Below are 26,039 nucleotides of genomic sequence, written 5' to 3' on the forward strand. Positions count from 1 at the left end.
CTAACACCGTCCTACAGTGATTTACAGTTAGCATGCTCTCACCTGAGAACCGCTGCTGCTTTCTAAGTCTGCCTGCTGTGGCAGTGAAATCAACTGAACACGCTATAGACAGTCTATGGTTAAGACAAAACCAAACTGCTAAATAAAGCGTTACTTTTATGTCTGCACGCGTTGTCAACTACGCAAAGTCTGCTTAATTTGACACCACTGAGGTTTTTATAATGAAGTACAAATACATACAGCAACAGAAAGAAGGTACTTTCGCCTGCTCGCTTATTTCCCAAGGGATCGCCACAGCAAATAGATCCGCGTATTTTGACTATTACGCGCGGATGCCCTTCCTTTGGGCTGGGACCAGCACTTCAGTACATTAGCTTATAACACTCTGAGGGTGGGTTTGTGTTTCCTCCCGGAAACGAACCGGGAACCTTTCACATGCAAGGCAAATGAGTTAACCACTATACCCGGACCACAAAAACTTGCCTTGAATTTCTGTGGAGGCTGCTAACAGTAAGCTAGTTGGTATCGCCAGGGCCAGCAATCGCCGTTAATCTTCCTGTAACTACAACAAGTGGATAGCAACAGAGAAAGGCGCATGCGCGCGACAATATTGACCCACGTGACGAAACTTTGAACTGCCCGTACATTTAAAATAGATAGGCAAAAACATTTCAATAGAAATATTACAAAGAGTGATTTCCTTCATATGTTCTTTATATTTTGATATTGTTGTGTTGCTTCAGTTGCTGCACAGTGAGCTGGTGTGCCTTAATGTTTAATAACATTTAAAATATTTTATAACTTTTTTAAAGCATTTTCCAAAATACTGGGACCCCTCAAATCTACATCTATTTTTATATAAAAGAAATGCATGGCTTTCAAAGAGTATTGAATTAAGATTGTGAGAGAATGTATATATACTTCCAGTGGATAAATGCTTGTTAAAATCGTATTTTAGACCGTGTTTAGTCGTAGATTAGTTGAGTCAAAATTCGAACGTCTTTTGCATTATTTCATAGGTCTTTCTATAGATGCAGTTTTTCATGTTCACAATTACCTAATAATATAATTAATTGGGATTTAGATTCGGAATAAGTGCTCGGAAACGTTACAAAGGTGGCTGCCAAGTGGCAAGCCTTGCTCGTAGAGGCACGTCACCTGCATAATTCTCTTGCTCTACAGCTACTCTTTGTTTGGACGCAGTCTAGTTTACTGTCCACACGCGAGAGGATTGCTATATGTAGATTGGTTAGAGGGGAAAATAGGCGGAACCCTAACGCCTGGAATCGCCAATCACAATCATGGTACGATTAACAGGAGCCATTTTTAAGCGCTCTTATTGGTTAACCCCACGAGCCAAGATTGAAAGACTCGCCACTCGGTTGGCTTCAGTCCCACTTTTTCTAGCGCCAGTATACTCCTGTTTTGTCGGGAATATGATAGTTTGATAGGCGCAGTCAGGTAAATACATGACGTATTCGTGATATTTTAAAGTATAATAGGCTAGCTAATTGTAGAAACCTGCTTAATCCAGGGTTAGCTTGTTATGTCATATGAGTTACTGATGTATTGCCAGCTAATGTCTTATGTTAGACATGAAATAGAAATACATCTATTCTTCCGTCCAATGCTAATGTTATATAACCGGGGTTTGTACTGACCTGTAGTGCGGAGTGGTGTGTCCTGCAGTGAACCGGCAGAGTTTTCCTCTCTGACAGGTGCTTCTTCCACACAGAAGAGATGAGTCGCTTTCTGAACGTCCTGCGGAGCTGGCTGGTGATGGTGTCCGTCATCGCGATGGGAAACACCGTGCAGAGTTTCAGAGATCACAGTTTTCTGTCCGAAAAGCTCTACACAGGCATGCCAGAGTTTGGTGAGAAAACTGGATTTTGTTTTCTGACAGAAGTGGAATGTGCAACCTGACAACCTTAAAAGTAACGTGATTATTAGTTTGTGACTCTAGTATTAGTATAAATTAGGCAAACACCACACGCTTCGAATACCAAGCAACACTTTATGTTAAAATGCACGTGATGATCATCAACTAATTGCCTATTAGCCTGCATATCACTGGCGTGCAGAGTCTATATAGAGCACGTATAAATGTTTTATTAATCATAATCAGAATATACAAGGCCATTTCTCCCTAATAGGAGCCAAACCAATAGTAGTAGTTATTAGCAAGACGTCACTTTAGATTGGAAAATATATACTTAGTTTGAAAGCATTCATTTATAATAATTATTAGCCCTTGTAGCCTTTGTAGTATTATGTTGCCTTTTATAAGCTGCTGTTAGCTGCTGTTATTCCCATTGACCTGGACTGCAACAATAATTCTAATCCTGTGCAATCACAATATTGAATTTCTTTTCTTACTTTGTATTAAAAACTTGAATAAACCATAGTAATTTAGGGCATTAAAATGTTGTTGTTTTTTATAATCGTCACCATAGTAAGTATTGCAGAAAACTTCTGTACTGCAGCACACTTTCAGAAAAATGCACTTACAGGTGGCATAACAAACCAGACACCGCTCTACGTTCACTGGACGCTTTATTAGGTATACCTGTTCAACTGCTATCTCACCACCCAAACATGTGGCAAGAACTCAGTACAATATGTGGACCCTTGAAGCAGCAAAAGACTGCAGCAGATGTGACTACTGTTAGCTAAGAACAGGAAACTGAGGTAACAAGGGATCAGCTAAAATGGACAACTGAAGACCAGAAAAATGTTTGGTGGTCTCATTTTCTACTTTGACATTCAAATGATAGGGTCAGAATTTGTTGTAAAACAACATCAAAGTATAAATCCATCCAAAATCCAATTTTTCAGGCTTGTGGCGATGGTGTAATTATGTGGGGTATTTTGGGAGGGACACTCTGAGCCCCTTAGCACAACGGCGTGCTAAATTCCACAACCTGACTGAGTATTGTTGTGGCCATGATTACATAAGTGTACCCATCTACTGGATATGTTCAGATCATCTCAAACTGGTCTCAAACATGTCAGTGAGTTCACTGAGCTCAAATGGCCTCTGTAGACACCAGAAGTCAATCCAATAAAACACGTTTGGGATGCTGTGAGAGAATTAAGGCAGTTCTGAAAACATAACAAGGTCCAACCTGGTACAAGCATGGTGTAACTAATAAAGTGTCTGGTTAGTGTATAGGATCTTAGAATTAGATAATAAATCAATGTCCTCAGCTAAACCTGCTCAAAAGGTAAAAAAAAAAAAAGAAATGCTCTAAGAAACCCTCCTGCATTGTTCTCAACTAACTAATAATGGATGCTCTCTATCATAATATATTGTATCTGTATTTATTTAATTTCTCAGTAAATGGTCTCCAAGCTCGAACCTTTGGTATTTGGACGCTGCTGTCATCGATCATTCGCTGTGCCTGCGCCATTGATATCCAGAATAGAACGTAAGGCATCGTGTTGTTTCCTGCACCATAAAAACTCATTTCTGGTGGAAGTCTATGGGTTATTCACTGTGTAACCCTGGCTCTCGCAGGCTGTATCACATCACCTTATGGACGTTTGTCCTGGCATTGGGCCACTTCCTATCTGAGGCTTTTATCTACAAAACTGCACCGCTGACTATCGGAGTCATGGCCCCTCTCATTGTGGCAAGTGAGTAAGGAATAATAGTGATAATAACCTCTGTTGGACTCCCCATCAGGACGTCTTAAGTTAAATCACAACACACTGGAATACACAGTTAAAAGTACATCACTGTGTTTTTGCAGGTTTTTCCATCATAGGAATGCTCATTGGATTCCAGTGTTTTCCAGAAACACAGGAGGAAGTTGGAGCGCGACAGAAAAAGCATAACTGAGTCCCAGCAATCTGGAGTTTCCTGTTGTTGAACTGAATCCACCTCCACCAGCCTTCTGTGAACTGGTCCTCGTGTGCTGCTTCTTGCCTTGAAGAACAGGATATACTGATGTAAATTCACTTTCTACTGTGACATTATTTACATTTACACAGATCAGCCATGACATTAAAACCCCTCACAGGTCAAATAAATACCATTATCTTGTGAAACTACAATATTCTGCTGGGAAACGTCGGGACCTGGGATTGCTGGTCCACGACTGCAGTTGATGATGTGCCCAAACACAGGAAGACACTAGTAGTCCCTAATCCAAATGAGCCTTTGTAGGATGTCCCCCAGCAAGGCTGATCTTTGGGGACAACCGCTGCTGTCATGCTCCCAATCAGCACATCCTCAAAGACCCTGCCTTCATGAGGAATCAGAGCTGTTTTAGCGGCACAAGAGGAACACAGCAGATTAGGCGGGTGGTTTTAATGTTGTGATCGATTGGTGTATATCTTACAATACAGTGGTCAATGTGTGCTGCTTTAGAATTTGTAATAATTTCATATTTAAAAGAGCAATATCTGGAGTTTTGTGTTGTCTTAACAGCACAGATAGTGTATTCTTTCTCAGTCTCGGTTTTGCTATGGTGCTGCTGACTGACCGCAGAAACAGAACCACAGTACACATTTTCTCGTCACCATGATTGTTTTATTGCACCAGAGCAGAGAAAGTACAGTTTTCTAGTCTTTCAATCAAAGCAAGCCCAGATGTACCAAAGATCTCGGAAGGCTACGCAGAAGAAAACCACGCACCTCATTAGAAAAATCATACAGCAGAGGTTGGTTTGATGTTTGTTGTGTGCTGTGAAAGATTTGTACATCCTGGAAATTTATGCACAAATAACTTTGTATAAAACTTAATTTTTAAAAATATCTTGATTTTTTTATGTTTTTTATTGCTGTAATAATTGTGGCAATTGTATTTTGTAGTCTTGTAATCCTTTGTTTGAAGTGTCCTTCAAGGTGTAATTGTGTTTTTGCACGATTTGTGCTAAAGACTGAAATCCCAGTTTTGTTCTGTTCTCATATTTGGGTTAAAGAAAGCATAAATCTCCTGATTTAAACGTGGCCACATTGTGGTGAAATACAAAAATACACAGACACATTTAGCTAGGGCTTATTTATCTATAAATATATAGATTTGTTCTTAATTTAGTTTCTGTTTTTGGTACAGTGTTCAAAATCCCATAGTGTGTATTGCAGTTTCATTTTTTCCTTATTGACTGGATCAACTACACATCATACCAAAATAGCAAAAACTCTAAGGGTGTGGAAACTTCACAGCACTTTAAAGTGCCTAAGACTAAGAATAACTAGAACCTCTCACAGACACATAAAAGTCCTAATTAAATATCAACATTTCGAGACAACTTCCTAAAAATACCTGAAGTAAAAATTTGTACAAATACTGGTTACACAGCATAAAATACACACAGGCAACAAAACGAAGGAAAACATTAAACCACTTGAGCCCTTGACCCTGGGCTCTAACAGGTGGAGGGCATTTGATTGGCACTGTTTAGGTCCACTCAGGATCGGTGCACAACTGTGCAAAGTGGTGCTCAGATCAGGCCACATCTGTTGGACACTTGGGACACTTAATGACTATAAAAAATAAGATGTGTTAAGCCTTTAAAGTCACCAGAATTTAGCCACATTGACCATAAAGAGGAGATTTTGGCCATCTTATGTTTGCTTGCCACTACAATTATTCACACAAAATTAGGTAATATTTTCCACAAGAACTGTGCTGCATTACTCTGACTCTGGCATGTATTGGCCCAACACCCAAGACATATTTCTGATGGATTTCCCTTCGATTTGTCGCCTGTTTGTATAATTCTACAGTACCAAAAGTAAAAAGTACACATAAAAAGCGTGCAAAATGACAAGGGCAGTAGATCTGATTAGTCGCAATCTCAAATTGTTTTGTTCTTATTTTCCGCTGTGCTGACATCCTTTACGTTCCAGACATTCTCGCCTCTTGTGTCTTTTTAAAGAGGTCAATCTCAGTAAAATGGGACCAATATTGGACCCCCCCCCCCCCCCCCCCCCTTTCCCCCTCAAAGTGAACTCAGATGCATTGCATCAGCAGTATTCACAAGTAATACTGTCATCCTGAACGGCAGACGACAGATACGAAAGCCTCAATTAGGTGAAAGGTGACTTGGCTGCCTGACAGGTAAACACGTCGTAGTCCTTAATCTGCATTGAATACACATATTCTAAACACAGAACACTAACATGAGACACCTTCATCAATGTAAAGAGAGAGTTAAATTACACACAATATTGGTCATATATTAGAAAACTTTCAATATTGCCAGTCAAATGCATAAAACACTACATTAACACCGGTCAGAAGAAAACTAGGAAAGGCATTCAGTTAGATTGAAGGTTGGAGTCACTAAAGTGGCAGATACATTGCACCTAACAAGACATGTAAAATGCCATCATCCCATGATGTAAAAACCTTGAAAGTGCATTCCCCCATGGTGGTTTGGGGTGTAATGCCAATGTGGATTTCTGCATCACAGAGTCCAAACAGAACTCCATAAAGCAACACTGTTCTCTGTGATTCAGCCTCCATGTTCTTACAGTTCACAGCTTTCAGCTCCTCAGTCGTTTGTGCATGATTGTGCGTCTCGATGTGTCAGTTTTTGTTGTTGTTTTTTAATGTGTCTTATTTGTTTTTAATCTGTACACGGTGATATTCTGATATCTTGGACAGAGAAATATCTGTCTTCCTCACAACCTCCCCTCTTTCAAGATTTCAGGTGGAGAGATTCCTCTTTCCAGATCAGCAGTAATTGTCTGCAAAGAACAGACGTGATGCAGTAAAATGAGTGAAGTGGCAGCAGAGTTCAACATCAATATTATATCAGCAACAAACATCTCTTCACATTCAGTACACCTCATCACGTTTCTTTTCACAATGAACTTCAGATGAGTTGCAATCACCGGATAAACGTTTAATTCCACAATGACACTGAGTCTGTTTGTGCGATTTAAAGGGCTGATTGTGCAGTCGAGTACAATACGCTGCAGTTTAACCGGTAACACCTTCAAGTAAATGCAAACATGATCGTGTACACAATCGTTAAAACCCTTTTTTCACCCTACCTTGGCAGGTGTGTGTTTTGGTGTTTGTGAGCTTGTGGGTTAATGTCAAGACTGCCGTTGCCAGGGGCTGCCGCACGACGTGGCCCCGTAGTCCTGCACCGATGACAGGGAGCCTGCAGGCTGGAATGATAGCTTTGGGGTCACACCTCTGAGGGGCCCTAAGGGGTCCCCCTCATCTTCCACCTTCTCATTCATAACACACCACCAGTGCATCCAGAGACACCTGCACACCCAGCTATACCACCTGCTAGTTAGGCTTGCACAGCCTTTGATCAGGAAACTGCATGTATCGTTAGTTCTGCTTTATTTATTATTTAGATACATCTCTTGTTCTTTTTTCTTTTCTTTTCTTTTTTAAATCTACTGCACTACTATCACTTTGACTTCCACTGGTGTGCAGGATTACTGGTGTTTAAGCTGCCTTTGTAGTGTTAAAACTGGAATATCAGAAGGACAAAAAGGCCAAAGAAAGAAAGCAAGAGGTCCCGAGCCTGACGTAAAGCAAGGCGACAGGTGAGCATGAACATCTCCGAAGTTACAAAAGTCACCACATATTTCGTTTTAATACTTGGTTTTAATATAAGTTTTTTTAGCTGAAAATATTTATTGGACAGCTCTCAACTGCACCCGTTGTAAGCATTAAACCAAAGCAATGCTTTTCAAAGCAAAGAATAAGCAAACGTGTTTTTAATGAGAGCGAGCCAGAGAGCTGTTAGACGAAGCATAGCTGAGAGAAAACGACATTTTTAGCAGCTTGTGGAGAAAGCTGCAACCAGGGCAGCGGGACGACCGCCTGCATTCGCTTTGCATCCAAGCCTGCCGCAACAGACTGCAATGTAAGTGACTGCAGAGAAGCCGCCAGCAGAAAACCACTCAGAGCGCATTCAATCCAGAGCCAGGGTGGGCTCTAACACACATCCCACCTCTGACTTCATGTAACATACAAAGTCGTACTTACACTCACTGTCTGCACCTCAAGCTGTTGGTTGGCCTTCTGCCGTCGGAGGTCGGATTTGATAAATCCTGCAATAATAATAATAATATTATGAAACACATTGAATTACTGAGGATTGATTTTGTGCAAAATAAAATTAAAATTTTAATAGAACAGCATACTGGTGTGTTTTAAAATTGTTACTCCCATGTTATCTTCTTGTATTTTATATAACATGTTTTCTTCAAAACTAATTTTCTGGGTCAGCATGCAGAATATCCTTTGGTGCTCAGAGATTATTGAATCAAAGATATCCCCCTTCCTGTGACAACTCAGAGAGGATGGAGGAAGGATATCGAAGGATATGCACAATTTCAATGGGTAAAGCTAAAAGCAGTTAAAAGGGTAAAGTTAAAAGGTCTTAAGGAAAAAAGACCTACTATTCAAATAAGTTCAGTGCATTTAGAGGCATTTCCAACAAGACAAAACCTCCTGCCGCAGACGCCTCTAAACATGTGGTTTCTTTTAGCTGTGAATCATGCAAAGCTACTCTAGTAGAGATCAACAATAAAAATGTAGCGCTAAAAAAATATGTATTTTTGGTCCTCTTTAACTACAACTTTAATATAGTGTCAAAAGTAATTTAGCCACTAGGAGGCAGCATACGCCTATGAAAGAGACGAGTCTTTGCAAGTCCAAGTATTACACAAAATGGTTTCACATAAGTTGGTCTGAGTATCACACAAAGACATGGGAAAGAAAACAGCCCATATCTACAGAGATGAGGTTAACATCTCACCTGTCACCACTGTTCCTATTAGCAGAAAGATGCACAAGAATATGTTTCCGGCTAAAGTTCCCCAGTAATCCATGATCTTTCCCTGAGCTATGGTGAAAATGATTCCAAAGATCTGAAATGAGAGTGAGAAGCTCTTTAAAGGCCCAAAACAACATGACATGTTATGATATGTTGTTTGTTCTCTGACTCTGCAGTCATACGTGCTGAACGTTACTGACCTGAGCTGAACAGTTAAGCAGTCCGGACGAGGTCCCCTCTGATTCTGGGTAGGTGAGCTCTACTGCATACTCGAAACCCAGAGGCAGGTATCCTGTCATAAAGAAACTGGAGAAAGACAGAAAATATAGGTGAACTAAAATATAAAACCAAGTGTCTGATCTGTTCACCGTAGAATTTTGTGACTCAAGTATTTTTAACTGTCCAAAAACCAGCAGAAAAAATGCTCCACAAATGTAAAAGTAGGACAAGTATATTGAGGTTTAATACGTCCTCTCTGGGTGAAAAGCAGACAAAGGAATTGCTATGGAAACCATGGGCATAATCAGCTTACCATAAATAGCAATTATTGACAAAGCCTGTGGACTGTGGAACACTAAGTTTTGCTCAAAAAGCAGCATTCCTGCTACAAACAAACTGAACAACACAGAGCTTCATCAGTTTCGAGCGGGACTCTAAACGTGACCAATACGATTCAACATTACCCCGAGGTTAAAACTAGTGTCAATGCTATGCCAACCCGCATGGGCCAATAAAGCTTCTGTTTAGCTAAGCAGTTTTCTAAACACTTCCAATAAATGGATTTCCAGCTCCACAGAAACCCTTTAGCTTCAGAAACAGCTGGCAGCCCCTCAGCATTTCTCACTTTGCTGACGCTTGCCGAAATGTTTTCTTTAAATAAATAAAAGTATGAGAAACATCTTTTTTTTCTCCATCATATTTACATGAGAGAATATAAGAGATCATTCACAGCTCTGTTACTTATTGGCTGCTAGAGCCTACTGTGATGTTTATGGCCATGGTAGTCCATATTCTTTAATGGTTACCTACCCTAAAACTCCAGCTGTAACGAACACCACCCACAGGTGACCCAAGTTGAGGGTGAAGGCGTAGGCCAGCATCCCAATTAGAGAAAGGATATACACGGCCAAGGTGGTCTGTCTGTGGAGACAGGAGCATAACATCAACAATAAAGTTTAAGACATTAAGCCATGTATCATAGCACATGTTATGATGGGCACAATAAGGACTAACGCAAGCGATAATGTTCAACCCCCCCCCCCAAAAAAAAAAAATTAATGCCATTATTTTGTGTCACCAACGACTTGTCACAACAACGCCAATCTGCAAAAACAAATTCACTCTGTTGAAGCTGCTTCTTGTACAACCACGCGTAAAACAAGCAGCAAAACATTTTTGTTAATATTGCACAGTCCTCCAGCTCACTCTGGATCCACATTCTAAATCTGGGCTTAACTGCTCTGACAGATAACCATCCTAATGGCACGTGAGGAATCTGTGGACCGAGGATCTTCCTCTTATCATAAACATTTTTATGCCACATTAATGAAGGCAGTTTATCAACACTAAATCACTAACTTGCAGAATAAAGCAAGTGGTCATTCTGTAGAAAGAAGTAATGTATGATTACTGTTTTTCCATCAAATGCAGTGGCAAAAGGCTTGAGAAGCTACTTTGAAGTACCAGTAAATAACAGCCTGCCAGTTCAGATAAGCAGAGAGCAACACCACACAGAAAACTCGGCTATGTTGTATCCTAATACGCGCCTCTTTTAATCAAATGGTCTAATTCACTTGGACATCTCTCTGTGAATGGATGAGTGACTTAAAGGACATTCATGCAAGGAGTCGATGTTTTAAAGTACAGCTAACATTGCAGAGAAGAAGTGAGAATGCTGATCCTGAGGACTGAAAATTACATTTCCTTTCAGAAGAGCATCTTTTAACATGTGCACATGAAGCTCCATCAGAATCTGACTGTAGGAAACAATGACATTAGTTTATTTGAATGCCATGGTTTACCACTCCTTTCAGCTAATGGCAGGAATCTTAAACTACATGGGCTCACCACAATTGGACAATAGAAGACTGTAAAAGTGTCGCCTGGTCGGATGACTCTCAATTTCTGCTGTGACATTCGGATGGTAGGGTCAAAAGTTAAAATAAATAACATGAAATCATGTATTCATCTTGCCTTGTATCAATGGTTTAAGCTGTTGATGGTGCAATGGTGTGAAGTTCATTTTATACTCAGCCTTTTATGATCACAGTGTAGCCATCTTCTGATGGACATGGTGTATATTTAGGATTTGACTCAAATGTAGGTTCTTGTTAGAAAACACAGCTCTGTTTGATTTTAGTACACATCATTGAAAAACGGGGTTTAGAAGAAATACATTACTTGTAGGTTTTGGTCTTGTCCAGCCATATGCCACATATGAGAGAGCCCGCCATGCCAGCAATGACAATGGTCAGACCGATTCTCCCAGCATTCACCTCTTCACCCTGAAAGAGAAAATGTTGGCATTTGCACCTGTGAAGTCACAATATGCAGTCATTTCCTAGAAGCACTGAGCTGTAACAATCATACTCCTGTTATCTGTGTCAGGACCATATCTTTGGATGCTTTATAGCTCAGTGTTAAATGCGGTCAAACAGTGTCTACCTGCTGGGCCTATTCAATCTCAGCATAAGCCACAAGGAAGACTAGAGAAGGTAAGGCAGAAAATATAAAGTTGACAAACATGAAAAAAAAAAAGGCTATAATAGGGACTTACAGGATAGTGCTCAATGATCATCCGGTTCAACAGTGTGGAAATAGCATAGAAGCAGCCAACGTTCAAGCCTGTAGACCACAAACAGAAAACAGTTTATTCTGAGACAATCTGCACAGAAAGGTGGTCTCATCTGGGGACCAGATGGGTCCTGGTGCTTCTACCTAAAAACTCTTGAGAGCCTCACACAATATAAGAGACATTATAATCAGATTATTTGGGCATTTTTAGGGTGTATACTCCCCCTACTCAAAATCTTTTTTGAAAGCTTTAAACTGAAAGATGAACATTTCTGTTTCCCAGCAGCTTATCATGTTAGCATTCCAACTGACTACACGTGAATCAATAAATGTGTGTGTGTGGGTATTAGTAAAACAACTGCCTTGTGAAACTCAGCACAGGATTCTTCTTATATTAACTGAAGGTAGACAAATGCCAAAAACTAAAGATGGAGGAGAGGAAATGGATTTTAAAAGGATTAGAAAGAAAGCAAGAAGTCTATAGTCTGAGAAACAGCTGCTAACACCCTCAAACAGCCCTTTAACATGAACAACTTTGGTCTGTCTTTCCTATGTTGGCACTAATTAGTGACCTTTGAGCCAAAAAATGCTATCACAAAAAACAATCAGATCAGTGCTACACAAACTCTATTAGTTTTAATGACTCGCTCATATATGTGCTCAGAGTGAACAAGAGTTACATAGACCATAATGCACAGTATCCTTAACTCTTGTCAGGGAAAAAGTTTAGTCCTAGAAATGGTGGGGCTGACTGCTACAGTTTGCATGTTTAGTACGGGTAAGAGGGAGGAACCCACCATAGCTGACCACCAGGAGCATGAAGGGCTTGTTGCGCAGCAGACTCAAGATGGAGGCTGTGTAGGAGTACTCATCAGGCTGCATGTTCCTGGCCTGTGCCTGGGCCTGGCTGGGTGGGATCTCAGGTTTCTCCTGAAACACTGAAAAGCAAACACAAACAAACACAGCATTTCTGGAGGTTACTTTGGTTTTTAAGATATAAGATTTAGTAGGACAGCACCGGAACAACACCGGACAGGGGCAAAGAGCAAAGTTTAGTGTGATGCTGAGGTAAGAGCAAAAGTGGACTCCAAACATGAGTAAACATGCTTATAAAGATAAGATATCAGTCTCCAAAGCGGGTCTTAACACACGTACAGCAGCCCTGAACATCTTTAGACATTGTCCAACAGAGTTACATGTGAGAATTTGGAATAATCTTTAACCTGCCAGCTCTCCAGTACAAAGTCCATGTGATGCTCGACTGAGCCTTTCTAAGAAAATGCAGGTAAGTGTCTAATACAGCGGGTGACATCTGACCTGCCCCCTGGACATTGCCTCCATCAAGTCAGCCACCAAATTTAACCAAATTTAGGTGGCTATTGTTATTACTTTTCTCCTCCTAGCATAAGTCGTAGATTAACAGGTTTTATTGAATAACAGGTTGACATTTTCAGTATTTCTTCTATTTATTGATTCCGTAACACTTTCTGTATTGTTATTGCATTTAATCTTTCACTATTGAGTTTAGTGAGTTACCAAATATGATGCATATTCCTGACAGCATAAATATACATTATGTGTAGTTAGAATTGGCAGTGTGTGCTTCACAAGTCATTATATATTTTTTTAAATAAGTAAAACCTGCTTGATGGGACAAGCAGATACATCTGCGCAGTACGTAAAGTGAAACACAGATGTTCTCTGCACGTGACACGACAATCAGCAAAAGCTGGAATCACAAACCTTTGACCTCAAAGGTCACAGTCACAGGTGATTGTGTCCCAAGGATTTGCTTTGAGTTATTTAGTCAGCATATCCAAGTAATCAAGGGACTGGTTCTCCACCATTGTTTCTCTGACTTTCTCTGACTTTTAGGGGGGGTGATTTTATAAAACTCTGCTATGACTCCCTGAGCCCCTGCCTGTATTTCACGTCGTGTCAAAACTCATCTCATCAAAATGTGGACAATTACAGCAATTACCGCAGCTGCTCATCTGGTGGAGTTGAAGGGATGTTGAGTTTTTCGCTAGAAAGCACACCTCGGGCAGGCTCAGTTTCCCAGCGGAGCTGGCTGAGGAGCAGACATCTCTATGTAAAGCTCTGCCATACACAAGTCTGGATGTTCATATCGAGAACAAAGATGATTTCAAAGACTCTTTTGTGTTCTCATTTAAAACAGCAGTGTAATTCTTCTAGTGGACAAAGGAGTCAAGGTGAGGTAACACTGGAAGCTACAAATTGTCAAGATGATGCTTTGCTTCATATATTTTCACACCAATAGCTGTGGGCGCTGAGTGACACTTAAGGTGACTTGCAGTGGGCGATTGCTGCATGAGTGAGTAAAGAGCTCTGACAAGGACTCTAACCCATTAGCTCTTTTACACAAACGTGAGGCTCAATCAAGACTTGAATCCATGCGTCTCCAAGGCCAGAAAGGGCGGTACAAGATCACATCAATGCTGGCTGGAAGCTGCAAACAGTGGCGTCAGTGTCTACAGGAGACCAATGCATAAAATTCACTGATGATTCTGTGACGCGGCACATAGATTTTCTGTTCTTTTCCTGATTTTCTTCCCCTGAAAATTCTCCAGGTTCTTCAACACGATTTTAGGTTTCAAACAGAAATGGTCAAAATAGTTCTACAAAGGCTCCAGCCATAACTGACATGTATAAACACTCACCTTCCCTTTAAATACTTACCGATGACCACAAGGACAAAGATGGCGGTGGCCACGCCTGCGCTAATGTAGAACATGATACTGATATGATGTGCCAGCTCGTCCATGTCATCCACGTTAGGCACGAGGATGGGTGGAACCAGGAACCCAATGGCAATACCCAACTGTAAGCGAGAGACACATAATTAAGAAAATGACCCTATGGCCTGAGGTGATGCTTGCGCACAGACACATATGTCCAAATTAAAAAAAGCTATAACGCAAAAAACGTCACTGAAGATATAAAGAAGGGAAAAGTTTGCACTTTTATATGATGCCCTGTAAAAAGCAAGAAACACCCCAAAAACATAAACAAAAAATGAAATAAGTAATTGATGCAGAAAATGTCAATGCCTGTTTGGCAATCAGTGTGAGTGATGGTACACCTCTTATTATAAAACATCAAATATATGCTTATTTGCCATATGTAGCAAAATGAACCCGTCTGTAGTCTTTTGTTTAACAGAGACAGGTAACACCGTAAGTCACCATTCTTTTGTGAACTGCCTGACATGAAGATTACATGTCGCTAAATTTAACTTTTAAAACCCCAGCCAACCTCAGTGAAAAGCAACACTTCTAGTGGATCTTGGGTAAATGGGAAGGGGGTGGGGGTAAACGTTCCAAATTTGAATACCACAGCAGCAGTGCCAACATCCTCAGCTTCCTACTGTGACAAGAACATTCCAGAAGGGACACCGGCCGCGGTCCCTCCACTCTTGGGGAAAGGTAAGAGAAGGAAAGGTGACGCGACACATTCCCAATTGTGAGGAACAAACCTGTGAAGTGTTTGACGAGTGGAAACACAGAAATATGTATGATCCCTTCAGTTGTCCGAGAATGTTACACCCACTGTTACACTTGTTGCCTTCTACAGCCTTCAGACATTTTAGAACCTTTGCTATAATGTTTACCTTGTTGCCAGTGTACTAGAAAAAGCTCTAGAAAACATTCACAACAGTCACAGTCACACATTTGAACCAAACTAAAGACTTTTTATAACCTCGTCAAAACTATGCAAAACAGGCTTATTGTTCATTGGCTCCAAATTACAGTGACCTCGCTTGAAGTTTGATGTCTGTTTGATCTTCAAAGCGTCACAGGCTTTTCTGGAACTCTTACCTAATTTTTTGCTAATGTGAACTGTTTCTAAATGTCCAAGGTATTACATAAAACGACTTCAGCCTGAAAACTTGGAAGCATCCAGTGTTAGGGACCGCAGCCAAAGCAATTAAGCCATGGTGAGCAAGTAAACATCGACAGCAGCGTGTCCTTTTCATCTTCATCGGCAGGGAGCGGGTTTAAAGCACAAAACAAGAACATTCATGACAAGCGTTGGTCTAATGATGGAGGGAGAGGACACGGTTCAGCTTTGGAGGTTAAAGGGCACCACAGCGTGCTCAGAGCGGTCAATAAGATGAGAAAAGTGTTAGAGACTGTGGAGAGATCACAAAGCACTGATACGTAGCCACGTACACCACATTTGCTCTGTTTATTCACTCTTTACTTTAGATATGACTTAAAATTGCATAAAACTATCACTCTCTATGTTTTGTGGGTAAATTTAAGGTAAATTAGATTTCATTTGATGCATGTTGACATTTCCCGTGACCTTTTTTGGAATTTTCAGATGATTTTGTCTGTCTAATGCCGTTCTCGGGATTTTTAAAAGGAAAGCAAAAGCAGTGAAACACACCCGCCCCAGCAGACCTGACTACCTTGCCATGCACACAGCATTCTTAGTGCAATCTCACTGTATAGTTAATTTACCCAAGGTGAGGAAACTTGCACAGAAGCAGGCAGCTCAAGCAGTGGAAGTCACTCGCCATCCCCAGCAATTTTCCCCTGACTAGAGAGAACAAACCAAACACACATACAGACACAGAGGAAGTCACTTTGACCACTTAGACAATACCAGTATCCCTTTTTTTACTGGAAAGATCTATACTCTGTTCACTTCTCTCCCTCTACCCTCCTCACAGTTTGGAAGTCTCTGTCAGACAATGGTTCCCTATCACATATTTTCTTCTAGTTTCTATCGGCAGATTTAAAAATGAAGAATTTATGAATTCATATTTTGATACCGGTAATCCAAGTAATGTTTAAACAGTAAAAACACTCAGTGAGGAGAGAAAGCTTAATATAAACTATGCCCTTCTACTTCCCATATACTGCTTGCCTGGTATGTGAAGTACTTTAATAGAACTAAAATGGTTCAGCATCCAGCATGCTAACATGTACTGCATGCTGGATTCATCGTTTCTTTAAGAACCTTTACTCTGAAGGGATTACTAGCCATTAGTTTTCACCAGTGGCAAAGAAGGTGACTGGCTTTGTTAAACCTGCGGACTCTGGAAGAAGGTTGGAAAGAAGAATCCACAGGAGGAGAGACACTCAATCACAAATCAAGATAGCTTGACCTAACAGAAACATGCTATTTTTTTAATATACTGCACAAAGAGTTAAAGATGACAGAGCTCTCGTTCACTCTCGCCCACTTTAAAGAAGAAAAGTGAATAACACCATACACACATTTTTTTTAACCCAGCAGGTAAACAAAAACACACCTGGTTTCCCAGAACCCCAATGGAACAGGCGGTGGACACTTCCTGCTGCCCGAACCACAGAGATGCAAGTCTGGAAGGGATGCCCAGGATATAAACCGTGGCCACCGAGCACACGAACTGTCCAAAGAAGGTCAAAGCAAACATGCTGGGGTCCGCCGAGCCCGTCTTGATCCAGGCCCCGATGCAGTTGTAGGCGGACCCCACCACCACAACATCTCTGATGCCCCGATTGTCGAGGAGCCACATGACGGGTAGGATGAGAGGGATGTAGGTGAGAAAGTAGATCACGGAGAGCCAGTCAATGGCCAGGGTGCTGATGCTGTAGAAGCGCATGAAGATGTTGCTGATGATGCCGTACTGCAGCCACATGAAGGCGTTGCTCATGGAGTAGGCGCTGAAGATGAAGAGCATCACCCACCGCCGTTTGTACAGCCTGGTCTCCATGAGCGGAAAGAGCCGCGCGGTGTCGATGGCTGATGGCTCCAAGGTGTCATCACCATCTCCCAGAGGCAGGCAGTGCGCGTATTCTCGCAAGCTGTTTCTCTCTTTTCCTGTTGGGGTGCAATCATTGACCCTGGCCTTGTCGAGGCTGTCCGCCCACTCATGAGAAAGTTCATCCTGAGAATTCATGTTGCTCCCAGTGAAAGTCTTCCCTCTTCCTTCGGGCTTGTGTGGCTCTCAATAGCTGAAGGGAAGAGCAAACAATTCTTCTAGTGTGTGCACTCTCTTAACACCATGGCAGCTTACCTGACTAGGCCCTCCCACCCAGCAGGAACTTCCCAAATGGTGATCATAACCAAGCTCGCCCGCTGATCCTAAACTGGAGATTACTTCCTATTACTGCTGGCTGATTTACCAGAGGTGAATCTGGGGTGCAGTTTAAATATAATGAGCAGTATATGAGTAGGCTCTGATTTCAGTCAACAATTACATACCCAGCTGCAATTGTCGGGGTTCGGCCTTCTCCTCTAGTGGTTTTAACACGGATGCGTTTTACTTTTCATTTAAAACTCCTACTTCCATGTGAGATCGCATAAAAGCATAGCATGTAAATGTAAGGACAAACTACAAGAGCAACTTGGTTTTATTGCTAAGTATAGGCACATGACACTCACACATACATAAATGTGTCAGACGAGTTAAAGTTCATTGAGAGGAATGCTAAATGTGCACAGCTGCCATGCTGTGACACAGAGGGGAAGTGTCCCTGAGCACTCAAACATGAAGTGACGGTAACACACTGCTCGTAGGCCAGTTATTAAGGTTGAGTGTTTCTGGTCCCTAAATTGGATTTACCAATGTGCAATCACTTTGTATTATGTCATCTGTCTCTGGCATTACAATACTGGCAGACCTGAGGATGGTCAGTTTACACAGTGCAGGAGGGATTAGCACAGTGGCACATTTATGTTGTGCTAAGTCACATGCCAGTCCACTGCTGGTATGAGATTCAGCTTTAATTTGAAGATGTTTATATCCACATTTCTTTGAGCATAGGCTACTATTATTTTTTCTGTTTCTTTATTACACAGAAAATTTGAAAAATCAAGCATAACAATAATAATTATATTTTATAAATAAAAAATCATTTCAATTAAAGAGCTTGTGCATACTGGTGGATTAACCATTACAGAAAGATAGCAGAGCAAGAAAGCTTCCAAACTGTAACCTGTATAGAGATAAAATTAAACGCTTACATTTAGATTTGATATTTTGAGGGCTTTTCAGCTGTATATTATTATTAAAGCAACAGCTATTAATTAATTATTAGTTACTCAGTTATTTTAGTTTGCACATGAACTGAAAGCATGGGTGCATGAGCCATAGACTTAACAAGTATGTTATGATAAAAGATGTTTAAGATAAGATAAGATAAGATAAGATAAGATAAGATAAGATAAGATAAGATAAGGAGACCTTTGTTTATCCCAGGGGAAATTCTTGGGTTGGCTTCTTAGATAAGATGGAAATTTGGTGAAGTGTATCTTAAATGTGTAGTTAGCCGAGATGGTAAGTCAAATTTTCAGGTATCTGTACTTTAGTTGAGTATGTATTTTTGTAACAACTTTTTACTTTTATTCCCTACATTTTTAGACAAGTATCTGTACTTTCTGCTCCTTACATTTACAAAACAGGCTTGTTACTTTTGGTTTAACGCTTCTGAGGGAAGATATTAATGCACTGCAATGTGCGTCTTCAAATATCAACTAATTTGAGGATAAATGGAGGAAACAGTTACACACAATAGAAATTACTGTGAACCATGATCATTTTTGCTCACACTTGAGACACTTAGGGAACCCCACCTACTGAATGCCACTTTAATGTAAAGCCAAGTGTCTCATACTTCATAGATGAGTTTTTCATGAGTTTTTTTCTGACTGTACTCACGTGGATGCACGACAAGGTGACACTAATGACCTTCCAATGTGTGCAATGAGTCCTTGAATCTATATAAGCGCTATATAAAAACTACTGCTCTTTGTCTTTGTCAACAATAGAGCACAAAAACAACTGATCAAAGCCAGCGATCATATTGTTTTTAAGTTCTTCGATCATGTCATAAGGTGGTGTTACTGACAAATTTTTTTACCCTGCATTCAGACACAAGGACAGTAGTTCAGTCAGCTGTGATTAATTCTGATCATATTAGTCTTATTTTCAACATAAGGCATAATATACTGTTTGCTAAGCATATCAAACACTAATACTTGCATTAATCAAAGTAATCAAATATTAAAATGTACTATATTATTAAAAAGTGTTGCTGAACGGAATGTAATTTGTAACAACAAAGTCATAACAATACAGTAGTGAAATCCAGTCCTCATACTGATGGATGCTCTGTGTTAATGAGTAATATAGTCCAACATCCAGCTCTAAGCCTGGCTTTTCTTACAGTGCGTCTTTAAACACGCTGGAAATTCCCAGGCTCTATCTACACCACCTCTGTGTGAAATCCACGGAAGGATCGAAAAGAACAGTTAAAAACTCATTCATGATATTGAAACTACAACCACAAACGCGCGCCACCGTGGCTGCCGACAAGCGTCTTTTGGGAAAACACTGTCATGTGAAATTATAAACTGACAATGTCTGAATGAAAGACGAAACAGTAGTTGCGGAAATACCAGGTTTGCTTTGTTGGCAGTGCTATCGTCTTATTTTCATACAATCAGAGCAATAAAACGGTAAAACACTACTGATAAGCCGATTGTAAAATAATTTCAGGGATATCCTGCTCCATAACGGAAATATATATATTTTTTTTGGCATTTATGGATCACGATAAGACTTTATTATACTTCCTGGAACAATATGATGCGTTATGAGCTGTGTAAAAATAGATATACGAAAACATTTAGTTAATTTAATGTAAGTTTTGCACATTAAAGTGTAAACAAATCACTCAAAAAACAAAACTGGGAGATTACGATACCTGGGAAAGACTGCATGGAAGTAAATACACTGACCCAGCAAAAGATGGCGACAGCGGTCACGTCATTTCCCATTTGGATGCCTCGTTCAAAACCAGCCCGGTCTCTCAGCAAACAAACATGAAATAGTTGGCGTTTGTGTTCGTGGGTAGGGAGCTTCAAGTGTTTTTCGTGACAAGCAGCACAACTTTGTGACTTACGTATTTTGACAGGAAGTATACATTTGTCCAGGCAAGCGGGGCAACCAAGAAAACAGCGAAGGGTTGGATTTCAGCGCAAGCGGTGATATTTTTCTAAACCTGACACATTTTTTAATTGGCTAAATCTAACAAAGTAGTTTTTACGTTAGGTAGATGTTTTATTACAACTTTCCTGATGTAGCTTTGATGTCTACAACACTGGGAGTCATTTCATTTCAACAATATCTGTTTTTTTTATTGTAATCCCTTTACTGACTTTTACTTGCATATGCTTTCCATACAGAAATTACTACAAAAAAACAAAACCGAAAAACCAACACTGAAACTAATGCAATCTAATATTAATCATTAAAAAAACAAACCTAAACTGAAATGAGGAAGTCCACTCTGGAAACTAACAGAAACTAAACTGAAACAAAAGTCTAAGTGAAATAAAAATAAAAACTAATGTCCCGCTCCAGTTCACATACAGAGCTATTAGATCAACTGAAGACACCATTGTCTGAGGTTCAGAGGCTGTGGGATTGGTGTGCAGACAACAACCTGGACCTCAATACCACCAAGACAAAAGAGCTGGTAGTCGACTTCAGAAGGAGGAAGTCTGAGCTGCAGCCTGTCAGCATCAACGGGGAGTGTGTGGAAAGGGTGTCCAGTTTTAAGTTCCTGGGTGTGCACATAGACACAGACCTCCAATGGAGCTCAAACACCTCGGCGGTTTTAAAGAAGGCCCAACAGTGTCTCCATATTCTGAGAACTGTCAGAAAAATGGACCTGAAGAAGGAGATGCTAATCGTCTTCTACCGTTGCTCCACTGAAAGTCTGTTGACATACTGCATCTGTGTATGGTTCTTCAGCTGCACCATGGCACACAAAAAGGCACTTCAGAGGGTCATTAATATGGCCCAAAAATCACTGGGCATCCTCACCCTTATCTGAAGGACCTGTACAGCATTCGCTGTCTCAAGAGGGTACGCAGCATCCGCAGGGTGTTTAAGCTGCTGCCGTCGGGCAGGAGATTCGGGCTGCTGAGGTCGCGGACAAACAGACTCAAGGACAGCTTTTACAATAGGGCAATAGCCCTAATCAGTGCTAACAGTTGACCTGATTGGCTACCTCCCTGGACTTTTTGGGGGGCCAATAACATAATAATAATAACAATGTGCAATAAAAACATAGACTCATTCTTTTTATTCATACAGTCATTCTTTTTATTTCTTTTTATTAATTAAGTTAAGTTACTGTGTTGTCTTGTTTTTGTTGTGTTGTGTTGTGCGTAATGCCGAGTGGGACAGTTTCCAATTTTGTTGTACTATTGTACTAGACTGAGGAATGACAATAAAGAGTTATCTCTTATCTTGTTACCTCTAATTGGAAACCTGACTTTACAGTTGCCCCACCTGTCAAATCTCACGCTCGGGGGGATTTTTTAAAAAACATATTTCTATCCTCCTAGGACTCAGCAATTCATCCTTGTCCTCTGAGGCGACCATAATCTCGACGTTAAGTACAATTTATGCAATCTATATGAATCCTACTGTCAAGAGCACAAGCAAGGCTTTCTAATGACGCAACATTTAAGGGAGCACTCCTAACAGACATGTACTTTTCCAAATGTTGCATTTGAACAAACCACAAAATTACTGGAATAATATCTTTTGGACAGACAAGCCAAAATTGGAGCTATTTGACTGTGATGCGCAGTGTAAACCAAGCATAACATCAGCACAAACACCTTATAGCAACTGTCAAGTTCAGTGATGGCAGGTTGTTGATTCGGGCTTGTTTTGCTGGCACAGGACTTTGCACTTGCAGTCAATGAGTCAATTATGAACCACTTTCTATGCTGAAGTATGCAAACGTGAGACCATTTGTCTGACTGAAAGCTTGGCCAAAATTGAGTTATGAAACAAGACAATCATCCCAAAATAAGCACAGCAGGAAATTCACAACAAAATAGCAGAAAATTTTAAGAATCAAGGTGTTGCAATGACCCGGTTAAAGTCCAGACCTCAGTCTGATCGTGGGACCTTGCAGAAATGAATGTCCTCAAACCCCAATGAACTGAAGCAATGCTGTAAAAAAGAGTGGAAATTCCTTCAGAGTGATACGAGAGTGATAAAGTTCCATAGCAAATTTATTTGCCTTTAGCACCAAATGGCCCAGGCTCCATCCAATTTTTTTTGAACTACCTTGAAGATGTCAAAGCTTGGATGGCTCTGAACTTTTTGAGTTTCAATGAGAGTAAAACGGAGGTGATTGTATTTAGACCTAATAATATTTCATGCAACCCGCTTGGGAATTGTGGTTGGCTAGGGTCTTATATCAAATAGCATGTGACAAATTTGGGAGTCATTATTGACTGAGATTTTAAATTGGACAAACATATTAGTTCTGTGTTGCAAAAAAGCTTTTTCCAGTTGAGGCAAATAGCAAAGCTGAAGCCAGTTTTGTCAAGACGTGACATGGAGAAGGTAATACATGCCTTTATTTCAACTCTGCTTGACTACTGTAATGCACTGTATGTTGGAGTCAGCCAAGGATCTGTTGCACGTCTTCAGCTCGTTCAAAATGCTGCTGCCCGCCTCTTGACTGGTACCCACAGGCACCAATCCTGTCTTCTCTTCATTGGCTTCCTGTTCATGACAGAATTAATTTCAAAGCGCTGATTTATAAATGCCTTAATGGTCTTGCTCCCCCATACCTTTCCAAGTTACTTCAGCCTTAGATTCCTTCGTGGACCCTTAGATCAGCTGACCAGCTGCTGTTGGTTGTCCCAAAATCAATCTAGGCTAAAACGTAGAGGAGAACGAGCCTTTTCAATTATGGCCCCCAAACTTTGGAATACGCTGCCTTTAAATATTAGACAGGGATCTCCATTTTGAAAATACACCTTTTTTCAATAGCGTTCAGACTGGTGTGAGTTGATATGTTTATCATGTGTATTATTATGTTTTTATGTGAGTGGCAGTGGTTTTATCTTGTGTTTTATCCTTTTGTTTCTGTACAGCACTTTGGGCAAACTTTCTGTTTTTAAATGTGCTACATAAATACACTGAATTTGGTTTTGGGATAATAAACAAAGTTTAGTGCTGGTCAAAACAATTACTTTTGTACTCCCGCCCCCCCCCCCCCCCCCCCCAATAAAATCTACACTCAGTTGTTTCCCGCCATGTCAATCATCATATGAAATCAGGAATGGAAGTGGGTAGACACTGAAGTGACCATATGACTCCTATCTCATCTCTGATTGGTGGGATTGGCTGCGCTACAACTCTCTTAATTTTACAAATATACCCAGTCTCCCCTATTTGGTTTACCAATTAAGGACAACACGCCCAAATAGAAATAACCACTGCAATGGCAATTCATAGATATTGACGGTGCAGCTTAAATATAACTGGTGTAGTGGGTGTATCCATCACTCACACTGTTTTCGAACAATCAAAAACAAATTCCTTCAGTTTTTACAGATCAGATTTAGTCAGGGCCTCTTTGCCTGGTGGACAAAGAAGTGTACCAGGTGGCACAGAGGGACCCCCCAAAACCCACAGTTCACTGCTTGCAGAAAGTGAAGAAAACACACCTGATATTTATCACAGCGCAAATTAATGCCCCCCCAAAAAACAAAAACAAAACCCAACAACAACAACAAAACAAAAACAAAAAAACAGCAGGAACCAGGCACCAGGAAAAACATAGCCAAAGAAGCAGAATGTCATTATTGGCACATTTCTATCATTGTTTACAAGCTTTATCAAAACGTCTTTTTATACAGCCTAATATTTGCATTTGATTAAATCCATAACTTATTGTTCTATAAAGTTGGAAGGATGAGATTGAGTCAGCTGGGCCCAAATGGAAATATTTAAATTGATTCCACTCTAAGATGTTCATTGAGCCAGTCTACTCCAAGTTACTAATGTCTATAAACGTACCAGATATTAGGCATTATTTTTCATGGGTTTTACGCAACAAACAGAAAATTGAGGTCTGTTTAACCGACTCCCTGCGTTAACTCACCTGGTTGCCAAAAACTCCAATGGAGCAGGCGGTGGAAACCTCATTCGCTCCGAACCACACCGACGCCAGGCGGGAGGGCATCCCGAGGATGAAAACCTGGGCAACTGAACTCATAAACTGTCCGAGCATGGTGACCCAGAATAGGCTCGGTTTGGCACTGGCCACCTTTATCCACGTCCCGGTGCAGTTGAGCGCATTCGCAATCAGCGCTATGACCCGCAGTCCCTTAATATCCAGGAGCCAGGTGACTGGGAAAATGAAGGGGATGTATGTGAGCATGTAGACCATAGACAGCCAGTCCACGGCGAAGGCTTCCACCTTGTAGAACTTCATAATTATGTTGCTGATGATCGCGTATTGGATCCATTGGTAAGCGTTGATCAGAGAGTAAGAGCTGAAGAGGAACACTATCATCCATCGCCTCGTGTATAGACGCGTAGTGACCCCCAAGTCGTTCTCCCTGTTTATGATCCCGCTGTGTTCAATGGGGTCCGCGGCAGCTGGACCTATTACTCCCATGTGTGGACCATTCTCCGTAGTATCCGGAGCGCACCTGTCCCCCATTATCTGCTCCAGAAATGAACTGAACTGAACTGAAGCACAGCCACCGCGACACTAACCTACTTAAGATGTAATTTAAAAAAGAAAAAAGAAAAGAAAAAAACGAAAATAGGAGGGGAAAAAACCCAAGTATCACTTTCGTTCCACGTGACACTGCCAAAAACCATTCAGCTGTCGGACTTCCTCTGTGCCTCGAACCCCTTTAGACTGATCAGCCTTTAATTGAGATGTCTAACCGGCTCATGAGTATATACACTTGAGCTTTCTGAGAAATTCCCTTTGAAGAACGTGTTGACACCGACTTTTACTCCACCCAGCTGTTGAGATAAGAAAGGACAGTGGCTGTTCCTCGGGAGCTCTGAGAGAAACCCTCAACATGACAGAGCAGAGATAACCTCTGAAGACGACACAGTGCAGTCTGTCTGAGCTGCTCATGTCAGTACTGTTGCATGTTTCGACTTCATCCCCTGTTGCAACACAGCAAATTATCACTATGCCGCAAAAAATACCCACTCGGAGCTCAGCTAACTTACAGTAACGTTGCTGTCAGCCTACTTCTCTCCTGAAGCTTTAGTTCCTTTTGCTTTAGCCACTGCGGTTTTAATCTGCGTGTTAAATCCCCCCTGATAACAACAACGGGCGTCTTTGTGCTTATTTGTTCGTGCATGCTGAGAATTTGGTGTTTTTCTTATTTCAATAATTTAAAAAAATGATTTACATGTCTAAACCAAACGATGGTCCACATTTAATCTAAAGTAGTACTTTATTATTATTGCACATTAGTTACTACTGGACCTACAGAGAATCCATCACGACTAAAAAAGGTGGAGAGGTATGGAGCAATATATTATAGTTAATACATTTTAAGTAGTTTAAAGATAAACTGTTGTCCCTGTTGGCATAGGCACACTTAATAAAGCAGGAAGGTTAATGAGCTGTGCTGCAGCTCACCACAAGATGTCAGGGTTTACCAGAAACTTTGCTC

At 40.8% G+C, this 26,039-nt stretch overlaps 3 protein-coding genes across 11 annotated transcripts in view; 1 reads left to right on the forward strand and 2 right to left on the reverse strand.

Moving 5' to 3' along the window:
- ttll5 (tubulin tyrosine ligase-like family, member 5) overlaps positions 1–1,749 on the reverse strand; it is a 69,437-nt gene extending 67,688 nt beyond the window's left edge. For 4 of the 7 annotated variants that reach the window (XM_084914211.1, XM_084914212.1, XM_084914210.1 and 1 more), the window contains exon 1: positions 484–577. The gene's annotated coding sequence lies outside the window, so the exon portion shown is untranslated. Of the gene's footprint in view, positions 1–42; positions 184–240; positions 436–483; positions 578–1,661 lie in introns of those variants that run through there. The other 3 variants (XM_084914207.1, XM_084914208.1, XM_084914209.1) reach the window with 3 other exon arrangements.
- erg28 (ergosterol biosynthesis 28 homolog) lies at positions 1,352–4,949 on the forward strand. The gene is made up of 5 exons (XM_084914230.1): positions 1,352–1,461; positions 1,736–1,873; positions 3,338–3,428; positions 3,518–3,636; positions 3,753–4,949. The coding sequence occupies exons 2-5, from the start codon at positions 1,741–1,743 to the stop codon at positions 3,839–3,841; spliced, it is 432 nt and encodes a 143-aa protein (XP_084770356.1). The 5' UTR covers positions 1,352–1,461; positions 1,736–1,740; the 3' UTR covers positions 3,842–4,949.
- A 988-nt stretch (positions 4,950–5,937) lies between these two features.
- Positions 5,938–26,012, reverse strand: flvcr2a (FLVCR choline and putative heme transporter 2a). 3 transcript variants are annotated; one of them, XM_084914218.1, is made up of 11 exons: positions 16,837–20,774; positions 14,253–14,394; positions 12,350–12,490; positions 11,536–11,603; positions 11,160–11,263; positions 9,789–9,899; positions 8,960–9,065; positions 8,742–8,853; positions 7,967–8,031; positions 7,009–7,128; positions 5,938–6,699 (listed from the first exon to the last, which is right to left on the reverse strand). In XM_084914218.1, the coding sequence occupies exons 1-10, from the start codon at positions 17,464–17,466 to the stop codon at positions 7,054–7,056; spliced, it is 1,554 nt and encodes a 517-aa protein (XP_084770344.1). In that variant the 5' UTR covers positions 17,467–20,774; the 3' UTR covers positions 5,938–6,699; positions 7,009–7,053. The 3 variants fall into 3 exon arrangements, with proteins under 3 accessions (XP_084770344.1, XP_084770343.1, XP_084770342.1); XM_084914217.1 differs by lacking the exons at positions 7,009–7,128; positions 16,837–20,774 and adding an exon at positions 24,494–26,012; XM_084914216.1 differs by lacking the exon at positions 7,009–7,128 and having other exon boundaries at positions 16,837–20,766.
- Positions 26,013–26,039: the final 27 nt, after the last annotated feature.

Source organism: Perissodus microlepis, chromosome 19 (genome assembly GCF_051167445.1).
Source record: "Perissodus microlepis isolate ML-2025 ecotype Zambia chromosome 19, ASM5116744v1, whole genome shotgun sequence".
Lineage (NCBI taxonomy): Eukaryota > Metazoa > Chordata > Actinopteri > Cichliformes > Cichlidae > Perissodus > Perissodus microlepis.